The sequence below is a fragment of the Chenopodium album genome, chromosome 16 (assembly GCF_948465745.1).
Source record: "Chenopodium album chromosome 16, dcCheAlbu1.1, whole genome shotgun sequence".
Taxonomy (NCBI): Eukaryota; Viridiplantae; Streptophyta; class Magnoliopsida; order Caryophyllales; family Amaranthaceae; genus Chenopodium; species Chenopodium album.
The window spans coordinates 32,918,563-32,932,316 of record NC_137849.1 but is presented as its reverse complement, the minus strand read 5'-3'; the positions used below and the strand labels follow the sequence as shown (position 1 = coordinate 32,932,316).

At 34.8% G+C, this 13,754-nt stretch overlaps 1 protein-coding gene across 2 annotated transcripts; it reads right to left on the bottom strand.

Annotated features, from left to right (window-relative positions):
- Window positions 1-8,934: 8,934 nt before the first annotated feature.
- On the bottom strand, window positions 8,935-13,325 carry LOC145585130 (F-actin-capping protein subunit beta-like). Of its 2 annotated transcripts, none has more exons than XM_081641863.1 (8): window positions 13,145-13,325; window positions 11,370-11,482; window positions 10,793-10,906; window positions 10,530-10,612; window positions 10,245-10,318; window positions 9,990-10,109; window positions 9,692-9,787; window positions 8,935-9,283 (listed from the first exon to the last, which is right to left on the bottom strand). In XM_081641863.1, exons 1-8 carry the CDS (start codon window positions 13,271-13,273, stop codon window positions 9,200-9,202), a joined length of 813 nt encoding a protein of 270 aa, XP_081497989.1. In that variant the 5' UTR covers window positions 13,274-13,325; the 3' UTR covers window positions 8,935-9,199. The 2 variants fall into 2 exon arrangements, with proteins under 2 accessions (XP_081497989.1, XP_081497990.1); XM_081641864.1 differs by having other exon boundaries at window positions 11,370-11,440; window positions 13,145-13,322.
- Between the last annotated feature and the right edge of the window lie 429 nt (window positions 13,326-13,754).

The following is a 13,754-nucleotide window of genomic DNA, read 5'->3' as shown; positions in this document are numbered from 1 at the left end:
AAATACACCTCACTAAGGAGGGTCAAAAGATGGTGTCACAGCACCCAAAGTATTTCCAGCTAGGCTAATAGAAGCTACATTAGATGAGGAGTAGTTCTGATGCAAATTAGGGGGTGGGGTTAGAATAGTAGCATTACAGAGGAACAAATCTGGATTAAAAATCCCCATGCACTGAGCTGCAAGACCCAATCTGGCTGCCTGGCCAACTGGTCCACCTCCTGGATGCTCCTCCTGCCCACATGCATCACCTTGCATTGGCCCAAAGTCTGTCTTAAGTCCCTGCATATATTAATAAATGGAGACAAATCATCAGGGGGGGCGTAGCAGTCATTGATGCTAACAGTACATCTCTGGCAGTTTGATAGAATGGTGCTATCCTCCCAGTTCTTTGATTGGCACCACCTCAAAGCAAGCAAGATTGCTAGGCATTCAGCCATGGCAAGGCTGGTAGTTCTCACATGAGTAGCAATCCCCTGGATCCAGACACCTGTTGTTCTACAAATACAAGCTATCCCTGCAGACTTTCTTACTGGACAAAAAGAAGCATCCACAGCAACACAAAAGGTAGAATCAATAGAGGGGGGGACATACACCATAGCCTTGTGAGACCTAACAGGGGTTAGAAAGGTAGCCTCATGGATCATCCACCTTAAAGAATGCCACCACTGATCAACTGTGATATTGGTCTTAGCAAAAATCCATTTGTTCCTCCTCAACCATAACTTCCAACATATTAGAGCAAAAAGACAGTTCCATTTTTGGTCAAGAAATGAGGATTTGCTGGTGTCTTTAATGTTGTTAGGGAACCAAACATAGAAGGGGTCAGTGAAGAAGTTTTGGGGGCAAGAAATGGAAGACCAGATTTCAGTAGCTCTAGGACAATCCCTAAGAACATGAATGATGGATTCATCAGATTGAGGACAGAAAGAGCACTTACTAGAGGGAGAGATGTTCCTAGAGTGCAGAACAGCAGAAGTAGGTATGCTCTGCCATGCACAGGCCCACAAAAAGAACTTGACAGAGGGTTTTACATCCAACTTCCATATATCCTCAGTCAAGAAGTAGTCTCTACTCTTGGGGTAGGCTTGATTCCAGAGATACAAATAGGCAGAAAAGGTGTCAAAGTGATTGCCCTTGCCTAGAGAACTGAAGGGAAAATCCTCATAGTGGCTAAGAATAGGGATAGCAGAGATGACAGAGAGAATGTGAGGAGGAATATTATCATGGAAATTAGCAGGCAACCAGCCATTATTCCCCATGATTGAATCAACCTTTTGGTTGAGTTGGTCAGGTTTGAGAGGACCAGCAATAAGCTGCCTAGGGGGGCCCATGCCAGTCCAGTCATCAAACCAAAGAGAGCATTGATCTCCCTTCCCAGTACACCATTGGGTAAAATGAGCATAGGTTTCCCAACCCTTCCCTCCCTATGTCCTGCCAGATGTGGGAGCCATACTTAAAGGGTCTAGGAATGCTTCTGTTGCAGTACTTCTCCCTAATAATGGTGGTGGCTAGGTTATTAGAACTATGGATCTTCCAGCAGAGCTTAGATAAGAGGGCCAAGTTGTTAAGGTGGCTTTCTCTAAATCCCAGACCCCCTCTATGGACAGGACCACAAATCTTTTTCCAGGCAATGAGAGGGGATTTTCTTTTGTTTGGGGTTGAACCCCAGAAGAACCTAGAGAAAATTCTATCAATGGTAGAACAGATTTTCTTAGGAAGGGCAATCACCTGCATAGAGTATTCAGGAATAGCAGCAAGAGAAGCTTTGATTAAGATAGACCTACCAGCCTTAGACAGATTAGCAGTCTTCCAAGCAGAGAGTTTCTTAGCAAGATTATTAGTGATGTAAGCAAGTTGAGAGATGGAGGGTCTCTTGTCAGTCAGGGGAAAACCAAGATATGTACCTAAGTCATCACTAACAGGGACATGGAGGGCAACAGAGAAGTCCTGTATGGTCTGGAGAGAACAATGTTTGGAGAAGTAAATTTTGCTCTTGGCAGGGTTCATTTTTTTTCTGGCCAGACACATCCCAAAAATTATCAAGGGTTTGGATCATAGCATGGAGAGTGGAATGGTTAGCCCCACCAAACAGTAAAAGGTCATCAGCAAACATTAGATGAGATATAGGAGTGCCCCCATTTTTGAACATAAAAGGTTTCCAATCCCCCTCCTCACAGGCTTCCTGAATAAGAAAGGACAGGTATTCCATGCATATAATAAAGAGATAGGGAGATATAGGATCTCCCTGCCTTAATCCTCTAGAAGCCTGGAAGGATCTAGTGGGCTTGCCATTCACCATAACTTGGAAGGAGGATGAAGCAACACAATTCATGATTAGATTAGTAGAGGCCTCATCAAAGCCATTCCTAGCAAGGCAAAACCTAATGAAAGACCATTCCAGTCTATCATAGGCTTTCTCAAGATCAATTTTAAGGGCAAACCAGCCAACAGAGCTATTCCTAGTTCTCATGGAGTGCAGAATCTCAGAAGCAGCAATGTAGTTGTTCTGACACCCTCTACCAGGGAGGAAACTACTCTCTGATTGGGAGAAATAATAGAATTGATCCTAGGTCTGATCCTCAGAACAAGAATTTTGGAGATAATCTTATAAACAGTATTACACAGGTTGATAGGTCTATATTGCTTGATTGACTCAGGATTCTGAACCTTTGGAATAAGACAGATGGAGGTTCTATTGATCTCAGCAGGGATAGAGAGAGAGGAGAAACAGTCCTGAGAGAACTGTAATAGGTCCTTCCAGATGGTGGACCAATGCTCTTGATAGAAAAAAGGATGGAACCCATCCATACCAGGGGCTTTAAATTTTTTCATGCTAAAGACAGCCTGGTGCACTTCAAACAGAGCAGGGGGATGGGAGATACACAGGGAAGACCCATAAATAGGTTGACCAAGGGAGAGAGTAGCTTCAGAAGAGAAGAGAATGGAGAAGTAGTTAGCAATATGGTCATGCAGACCAGAGGTAGGCACAGGTTCACCCACTTCATTAGACAGATTCTGGATTCTATTATGAGATCTCCTAATGAGGACAGAGTTGTGAAAGAAAGTAGTATTCCTATCTCCTTCAGTGAGCCAGTAAGACTTGGCCCTAACTGCCCAGAAAGCTTCTTCCTGGGCATAAGCAGAGGACAGGGAGCAGGACAGATGGGAATCAAGATTCAGCAGGAATTGGTTATTTGGTTCCCATTCAAGGGCATTTTGGACACCAGCAATTCTCCTATGAAGTTTTTTGGTAACAAGCAGGGGGTTAGGAACAGTAGCCTTAACCCAACACTGAATGGAAGAGGACATGGATTTGAGTTTTTGATGGATAGGCATATCCTGAAAGGGCCAAGCATTTTCAACCAAATTCCTAAACCCAGGGTAAAGGTACCAAAGAGGTTCCATTTTAAAAGATCTTGAAACAGGGACAGAAGGTTGGGGCTGGACACACTGGAATTTAATAGGACAATGATCAGAGGTATCTCTAGTGAGGTGGGTAAGGCTTGTTTGAGGGAATTTCTGAATCCATAGAGAGTTAATCAGAGCTCTATCCAACCTCTGGAAAATAGGTCTTCTCTTTCTTTTGTTAGACCAAGTAAACCTATTCCCAATGAACCCCACATCAATCAGACCACAGGCATGAATGCACTCATTAAATCTAGCAGCCCTTCTTTGAACAATGTGGTTTTTCATTCAAACACAACTGTTTGAACTTATTCCTATATCTTTACAATTTCTTGGAAGCCTGCCTTTATGATCACAATTTCAAAATATTTGCAAGGACAGATATCTTTGTGAAATTGAGATTAACGTGGACAAATCTTTTAGAGGTTTGTTTCTCGCGAGGTATTAGTTTTGTTGTTAGTATCCATCTTTTGGATTATGGGTGTATTAGACATACTTTTGTTTGACAGTCATTTTCAAGCTAGCTTGAACAAGTTAGCTCGAAGATTATTCTTATTCTTCCATGGATCATGAGTAGTATAGAGCCGTTGGCAGCATTAACACGTCTGCATGATTGAAGAATTGATCAGGTGTTTGATTAAATGTCTACGAGGATGGCTGCTTTGATGTTATTACGACTATGGCTGATTTGATGTTCATCAGTAATTGCACGAAGGTTCATTTCAACTATGGCTGTCAATGATCATATGAATGTTCGGTTCAAGTATGGCTGATCATCAAAATGAATTTCATGTTTAATTGAATGATAAGTAATGTCTACAATGGTGAAGAAAAATTGAATTTAATTGACAAATCACTTGTCTACTACCACAAATGAAGCATTTATTGAGGTTTATCAATGTACGTTTAGTTGAATATGATTGATATAATTTGTTATATAATTGTATGAGAAGTTCAAAAAAATAATTTTAACCAGTGTCGAAAAAAAAAACATAACATTAAGGTATTTTTTGGACAGGTTAAAAACATTAAGTTCGTTAATGTTCTCCTCAGATTAAAAGGAGGCATAAAATCATTGCATAAGTTTTTTGCTAATCACCTAATGATGTTGACCTTGTCGTGCTACATGCTTCCTCCGTTACATATTATTTGCAACGATTAGACATTTTTCCTCTCTACTTTATGTAACGGAGGTAGTATAAAGTACCGTATATTTATTTGTATTTGTATTTTTTTTTTCTACGAAAAGTAAGAAAAATAAAAATCAGAAAGCCCTCTTTGGGGGGAAATATTTGTGTTTGTAATTGTTCCCAAAATAAATTAATTACGAGATTTTAAAGTAAGTTATTGAAGAAAATTTAAATTAATTTCATTGGAACCATCCTAGCTTAGGAATAACCGAATATAGTACAGAACCCAATCAAAGAATGATTGACTTGTGTTAGCTTAGTGGATTTGTAGCATTTCACCCCTTCATGCATCCATCACACATTTGCAAAATCAAAACAAATGTTGCTAATCCTAATCATGTTTCCCGCAAATATCACATTGGATTTAATATTTGGTGATAGATAGGTTTAAGTCCTTCATAAAGATGGCACTAGGCCACATCAGCCTGAAGCTCGACACAAAAAAAAACACGACACGACACGATACTGTGGGGTCGCCTTTATTTGGGAGAAGCACAATGTGATATGACACGATCGGGCCCGACACGACAAAGCACACTAAAATCAATGCAATTTTGCTAATTGTTAATGCCGACATCCCCCTCTAGGTAACAATGCCTACACCCCCTCCCCTAAATTACTAGAATAACCCTTATAATTAAACCCATTAACCACATAGTAAAGAGTAACTGCTACTACACTACCCCAATACAAAAATATAAAACAAAAAAATTAAAAAATCATCATTTTCTCTTTCTTCATCTGCCATTTTCTCTCTCCATTTTTGCTTTAGAAATTGCTCAATTCTGAAGAAAAATCTGTAAATTTGTTACAATATTAACAACAATGAGTGATATATGAGATGAAATTGCACTAGTGAAAGAAAAATCTTCAACAAAATCAAAACCGTAAGTCTATTTGCTTATTTTTTACGATCAAATTTGAGTATAATAATCATGAAATATAAGAGATGAAATTCCGCTAGAATCTGCAAAACAACAACGAAAATTGACGATTTTGGAGACATGTAAGTGCCATTTGCTTGATTTGAAAGAGTTTATTTAATTTGATTAGTCACTTATGGTATGGAGTTATGTAATTGTTAATTGATTTTTTTTTTTTTTTTTTTTAAAAAAAATGTTTATGAATTGAGATGACGATTATATTCTTATTCAATCATGAGTGGATACGATACAAAAAGAGCGCTAAGCGTTGATCCTCAACTTTTAAAAGCTATAATAACATCAAGTGGTTGATCTTGTTGAAAAAGACATGTTTGCAATTGCAAGGTATAATGATCATTTATAATAGACTATATGTTCATTTTTACATGATGTTATTTTTGAAATTCTTTTGATATATATATATATATATATATATATATATATATATATATATATATATATATATATATATATATATATATATATATATATATATATATATATATATATGTATATATATATATATATATATATGATTATGGTTGATTTAATTATACAAAAATGTTTATTTGAATAACACTTTTGAAAACGGAGTTTAATTGTCCTTATTTTATGGATAATTTGATCTATTTTTAAGTAGTATTATAAATGTAAAGTTAGTTCGTAGTAAAGTTATTTTTTTTCATTTATATATTAGTAAGTGGTCATTCACATATTAATAGATGATCTTCAGAATTCTAATAATGTCTATTTTTGGCCGATTTCTTCACATATTTTTATAGGTATAATTAATTTAGTTCTTAGTGAAAACTATTTTTGATGCTCGTTTGACTTTTAACACTTGTTTATGTTCATGTTCATATTGAAAGATGTTCATTTATATTTTAATAATTGTTCATTTTCATATTGAACTGTATAGGATCATTTTCTAATAATGGGTTCATATTTGTATGTGTAAATGTTTATTAATGTTTTAAAAATTTGATCTCTTATTACACAGTATAATTATATAAGAAAGTAGAAGATATCGATGTATATATTGAGAAAAGATATGAATAAAAAACAACACACAAGCTATCGTAACGCTAGAAAAGGATATAACATAACAAGGAACGAAGATGATTTTATATACATGTTATTTATACGAAATGTATTAAATGGCAATGTCATTTTGTAAGATGCATATATGATATATGTACATCTCAAAAGTTTAAAATTTTCACTTTTAATTACAAACTAATACTTCCTCCGTTTCTTTTTAGTTGATGCATTTGATTTAGGCGCATATATTAAGGAGAGGAGAGAGAGTGAGAGAGAATGAAAAAGTAAGTGGGGTAGCTTGTAAATGCAAGGTAAAAAATTTACCCCAAAAGGAAACGTGTCAACTAAAAAAAACTTCCTAAAAAGGAATACGTGTCAACTAAAAAGAAACGGAGGTAGTATGTGTATTAGTATATATAGAAATGGTAATTGAAGTTCATTTTTATTTTGATATTATGTTTATATTTACAATAATATATCTTCATTTACATATTGGTAAATGTTCATTCACATATATATATACACATAATTATTTTTGATAGATGTTTATTTAAATTTTATTAAATGTTCAATTGCACATTAAAAGTAATTTATTCAAGTTTAACACTAGTTCATTTTTTATATTGTAAAATGTTCTTTGAATATTAATACCAGTATACCACACATAAAATATAAGAGATGATGTTCATTTTAATAGACAAATTTTGACATTTGGAAGCTAAACAAATGCTTATTTCTAATTTATGAATTTCATTCTAATATTGATAGCTAAATGATACAAAACATCTTAAGTATGCGTATGATATTTCTAATATTGATTTTTCTTCCTTATGAAAAGTACACAAGTCGTTAATGATCAATACCAAAATCCAATGCTCATATTAGAAAAGCAATATGTTCATAAGCAAATACCTAAATGTTCAAACCGACTTCGTGTTAGTCTTTCGACTACCCAAACAATAATGTTCACTTTCATGTTTATAAAACAATTACATGTAATAGTATAGCTATATGGAAATGCGTTATTATTGTAGTTAAATTGAATTTATTTTATATTGGAAATTATTTTGTAACAACGTTTTATTTATATAAATACAATTCTAAGACGTATGTATTTGCATACATCCTACTATAAAACTTATACAAGCTCTTGAAATGAGCATTTGATGGTACAAAAATGAATATCTGTTGAAACACGAATAAACAAAAATGAACATTGGATGATGCAATACTTCTAATAATAAAAATGATTTGAACGCAATAGTCCTTATAAATAAATTTGCTCTCATTTATATTTATAAAAAATTCTTAAAATTCAATTCAAAAAATATATTAATTTGAACAAAAACTCTTTATTATAAAAATGAACAAAATTTACCAATACAAAAATAAACATGTTATAAAAAATTTATAGAAAAATCATAAATGAAAAGGGGCGGGGGCGGGGCACACGTGGAGGGTATAGGAGTGTAGGCAGTGTTCCCTGCCTTGGGGTGTAGGTAAAAATTTGTACAATTTTGCTAAGGCACACAAGCCTGGCACGGCCCGACACAATGACACGTGGGCCTTGTAAAGTACATTATACTCGTTGTATATATATCATAAACTACCTTGTAAAGTACATTATACTCGTATAACCACATACGGAGAAACTTGGAATGTATACTCGTTGACTTAAACCTTCAAAGTTGACCACCCACCCCCCCCCCCCCCCCCCCCCCTTCCATCCTTCCTTTGTTTGTCTCCCAAATCTCTCCCTTCTCTTTTTTTCTACCATTCGTTTTCTGTCTTTTACTTCTCTATCCCTTCTTTCATTTTGAAGTAGTAATTTTGTCATAAATTATATTTATATATATAGTTTGACAAGAACTGTTTAGTAAGATAGTTTATCACAATTTTTTCACAAGTTAATGTAATTCAAAATTTTTCAAAACCATATAAATTGATAGACTAAATTGTCACAATTTTTTTATTTTTTTTAATTTTTTTATTTTTTTGCACTTTCTCTCTCCATATTCAAATATTTTGATTTCTTAGTCTAACTCTAACCTCATACCTAGACACGTTCATATCCTCCAATTTCTTCAAATAAACACCAATTTAAGCTTAAGATATTGCACAGTAAAACATAAATTGTGGAAACTCAAAATATTTCTAGTTTTTGAAATTTCTGCAAACTTCCAGTCAATAACAATTGTGCCTATTTTCTGAACCATAGTAGAATTTTCGTATTTTGAGAGCAACCTTTCTACATATTTGAAAGTGTTCTAATGTATTTATCTTATATTCAATCTATGTTTGATTAATGACAAAAACATCCAGAAAATAATTCCAATCTTTTATCTGGCTTACTCAAGAAGTCAATCATAAATGCATTGCAAACAAATAAAATATTTTTATTTTTATTAAAAAAAAAACAGTAATACAAATTGCAAGCTGAAGCTCCACAAGTAATATCATAGAACCAAAAACAATATCAAAAATTAAGCGAGAGCCAACAAAATGGAAAAGTCTACAAGAGGATATTGAATTCCAATTCAACCAAATTCTGGAACACATAACCAGAGATTCAAATAAATGACGATAATACACTAAGAATCCACAATATCATACTTTTAGATCATGATTCAAAGACATAAATCAGCTATCAGGCAGTTTCATCGTTGCCAATTCAGCAGGTGGCCGCAAAGTGCAAACCATCTCTCTTGTCTTCCCAAAGTAAACCTATTCAGATTCAGCAGCATAACATATAGCTCAGTAAAACATTCTTAAGTATACAATCTCCTTCCCAGATTAGTCATCACATTGTCCCAAGTCTCCCAACCCAACCCTAATACTTACGGTGACCATAATAATGTATACTGTATTATTTTCCCCTTCCCGGCCATCATATTCTGAATAATTTAAGGATCGCACAGCAGAAAATGTAATCATATAAACCATTACTGTTAAGCAAATGTAACAATTTTTTCTAGATATCCTATATAAGAATGTGAGACTATATGCACAGGTATAAAGCTGCCCACTTCAAACATAAACATAGATCAACGCGTCTAGGTGTAGAGTGGGAGCATTGAACTGGCATGTCCCATAAACTATCAAAAGCATCAAATTTTCAGTCATGCATAGTACCTGATCCAGGGAGTTTCGAAGCTTGCCTTCCAATTCTTCAATCATTTTTCCCATGTTACAAAGATGACCTTCGGCCACTGACAGTTGCATACTCATCTACACCACGAAAAGAAATTTTAAGTACAAACCTAGAAAAAGGATTTAAGTGAAAAATATGAAATATTCTGGTTTTTGCCCCAGTGATCACTGTATTATTATAACCAGTCAAACAGCTTAACATGATCATATCGAGGGGGCAACACAGTGTAAAGTTGAGATTATAATGGTCACAGTTTCGTTTGCAGAACAAGTACATTACCTGTCTTCTAATAGATCCAGATAAGCTGAATGTCCCGCAGGAGTCACTATTTGTAGTCAAAGATAGCATGACAGTACTGGTTAAACAGTACCTGGCAGTTCCTTCATCCTCAGGTCCCACCTATATTATCATTGAAATAATTTGGTGCTTGATGAGTAAATGACATGGGGAACCATCTTTGGGAAAAGGAAAATGGTAAAATAAAATGAGGTTGCATAGAATTGTAATTCACAAGTAGAAGATCAGTAGACATACCTCAATAACATGGATGGCATCCCACTGTCCTTCATGCAAATAACCTCTTCGCCCATGACCAGACTTTGAGCCATCTAATACATAGAATGAGTCCACAGGGCAGTCAAATATTAAAAACTAGTATGCAATACCCTCATAAATTTTGAAGTGTCAACTTTAAACCCCCCGCCCCCTCCCCCACAGGTGCAAGCAATAACTGAATGTTGAGTGACCCAATTTAGTTTTTTTACTTCTTTTCATTTCAGTTAAGGGAAGAGTCAGTCAGGGAAAAAGGTATAGAATCACCTTTCTTTATCAAGAAGCATGCGACAAATCCTTCATTATCATCTTCCCACATATAAACAGATGAAATTCCACCTTCATAATACCTAGCAATAAAAGATAATTTATTTCCCTCAAACCCTTAAAAAAACCAGCGAAGAAAGAAGAAATAAATGGAAGGGGCCTTGAACAAAAGGACAAAAAATAAAAAACAGAAAGAATACTGACAGTAATAAGCATTGCCACTGAACTAGAAAACCAAGTACGAGGCAAGTAAAGGACCTCACTGGTCACAATATACAGTAAAAACATCATTGGCTTCAATTTCGAGGTTCCTCAGCTCTACAGAAGGATAAAGGCCATCCTCCAATGGTGGCTGGTACTTATTTGTCCATGGCGACCTATAATGAAAAAAGGGGAAACAAAATTGAATTACAGCTTTGAAACAGTGCTACAGAAAAACAGTTAGAAGTGACAACATTCACTAGGACAAGCATCAACTCAACAGGCTAAGACCTATGTACAGATTCACCATGGTATCTGAAAAATGCCAGTACTGCAACTATGAGGAGCCAATGAAGTAAAATTTCAGTTTGTCAATGGACTCACTAACCAAAGAGGCATGTTGAACACATAACAAAGATTAGCTTTGTACTTTGTGCTATTGTATATCAGAATTGTCAATGAGCTAAGCACAAATCACTGATGCAATACTTAAAATAATGTTAAAGATAAAAAATAAAAATAAAATAAAAAAACGAGTAAAACCTTCTATATATATATATATATAATATATATATAATTAAAAATGTATTGATAATATAAATGAGTAAGAAAATATTGTATGCCAGTTAACTTTTTCACCTGTAGGAATCAGCATCTCTGTTATATTCGCACAATATGAACTCCTTTCCACTTTCTTGATCGCATAAAACCTGCTTCCGCAAACCAGAAAATGATCTACTTAATCTGACATCCTGGATATCCATAACATATATGACAGTACAGCGCAAAAGACGATGTGATAAAATAAAATAGCTAAAAGTTAGCAAGATACTCAAATAAAAGCCTCCAAAAGAGAATTTATACAAAATGAAAATTACTCAGTTTACCAGAAGAGAGAAAAAAAAAAAAAAAAAAATTCATCCAAATCAAAGTAGAATGTATAATTTCTGGCTAATATCATCCATAATTCTAACAGATTAATTATCTTTTCGTTGCACTGTTGGTATATTAACATGCAAGCTTCTTACACTCTATTATGAGAAAAGGACTGCCATGAATAGCAATAATCTTTAATGGCGCATAAGAAAATTCTGATTCATTTCCAACCACAATTCCTCATGAAATTTTTTTCCCCACTTGTTTAACATAACTACATAAGCAGATAACTTTTGTAGGCTAAAGCAGTTAAAGAAGAACCAAAGCTTTAGGGATCCCGTTTGTTTTTGAGGGTGGTCCAGGATAACTTCAAATTGATGCTTGGAAAAGCGGACTCAAACATCTAGAAGTGGATTTAACAATCAGGAAGTATATACTCCGTAATTATTAGAAGTTTAAGTTAATTCATGATCAAACACACTACTCAGAATTAGCATCCAATAGGATTGACTTTCAATCTATCAAGTACTTGTATACAGAAATTAGAAACCACAAGCAAACCGTAAACAAATCCAAAGGGCAATAATAGTTGCAATAAGCTCAATACATTGATTACAGAACAGTTTAAAGCATATAGAAAACCCACTGATTCAGATTCTCTAAGTTATGCTAAATTACATCAATCGATAGTATACTCAAATAATAATCCTCTACGGCTTGGTTGAAGTGAATGGGTCGCAATGTACGATGGTGTTACATAAAGCAGCCCAAGATTGCAAATGCTAAAGATCCGATTCGAGGCAACAAATGTAACCCTTTGTGATTACTAGGTTAGTTCCCGTGCCTTGCACGGGAATTTTCAATAATCATTTTTAAACTATCATTATAGGTATAAAATGATGTAAAAAATTATCAAACTTATGTTAATAATGTTTTTTTTTTATAGGTATATAAATATTTGTGTTAAAGATATGTCAAATATTTATTTTATTTTATTTTATTTTATGTAATTATATTGTATAAGTTTAGAAAATTATTTTTGTATTAGATTTGTTTCTTAAAAAGAACTACGTAAGGACACACCAAACACGTGTAATTGCTGGTGTATCTTTTAGTATATAGTTATTGATGTATGTCACACCCATACAAGTTTCTTATTAAACCTGCACATCATTTCTATTTTGTAACAAATTCACCCATAAAATCAACACCAAGTCAATAACCAATTCTCGCATTAACCCACCAGAAATTCTTAATAAACTGTTCATATCCAAACCCAATCAATACAGAATTCTACACACATTCCACAATAGATAAATCCACAATTATAATTCTGCACAAATCAATAGACAAAGCAAATCCCAATACACAAAATTAAAACCCTAAACAAAGATTAACGCCCACAACCCATAAAGTCAAAATCAAACAAGATCAAATAAAACCCAACAAAATACAACATCTTCCAATCCATTAAAAGCAAATAAAATCCATGAAATTGAAAGAAAAGTGGATGAATTATCAGAAACAGGGGTCAAAACCTGGAGAGGTTGATCGACTTGAGAGAGGAGATCAGAGGAATGCTCAGGCATGAGAGAAAGAAGAGCAGAGAGAGCGGTATCAGTGTGCTTAGGATGAATCCTTCGCATCAACCCCATTGCAGCTTCCATATTTTCTTTGTTTAGTGGGTTGTTTGATCAACCCAGAAAATGAGCCACAAAGAGAGAGATACAGTAGGCTTTAGTTCGAAGCAATAAGCAATGTTGTCATTAGACCTATCAAAAGTTGACCCGACTCGAAATATCGACCCGAACCCGATTATTAACCGATCCATCTGAACCCGAAAAAATGGTGACCCAAACCCGACCTGAAACCAACCCTAGACCCGAGTTGACCCGAGTATGTGGGACCCGAACCCGAACATAAACCGACCTGGAGATGACCTGACCCGAATGTAACCCGTAAATTATTGACCTGAACCGAACCCGACTTGAACCGAAATTGACCCAAACTCGTTTTAACCCATCAAAACCCGAATTTAACCCGACTTATTACTAACCCGACCTGAATTCAACCCGACCCGTTCCTAACCCGACCTGTTATAAACTCGACCCGAAATCAACCCGACTTGTTATTGACCGACCCAAATTC

Coding starts and splice junctions, on each gene's coding strand:
- LOC145585130 (XM_081641863.1), bottom strand. CDS start 13,273: ATGGAAGCTGCAATGGGGTTGATGCGAAGGATTCATCCTAAGCACACT. Junction 10,907..11,369: donor AGAGATGCTGATTCCTACAG/GTGAAAAAGTTA, acceptor TTTTCATTATAG/GTCGCCATGGACAAATAAGT. Junction 9,284..9,691: donor TTCGAAACTCCCTGGATCAG/GTACTATGCATG, acceptor GAATCTGAATAG/GTTTACTTTGGGAAGACAAG.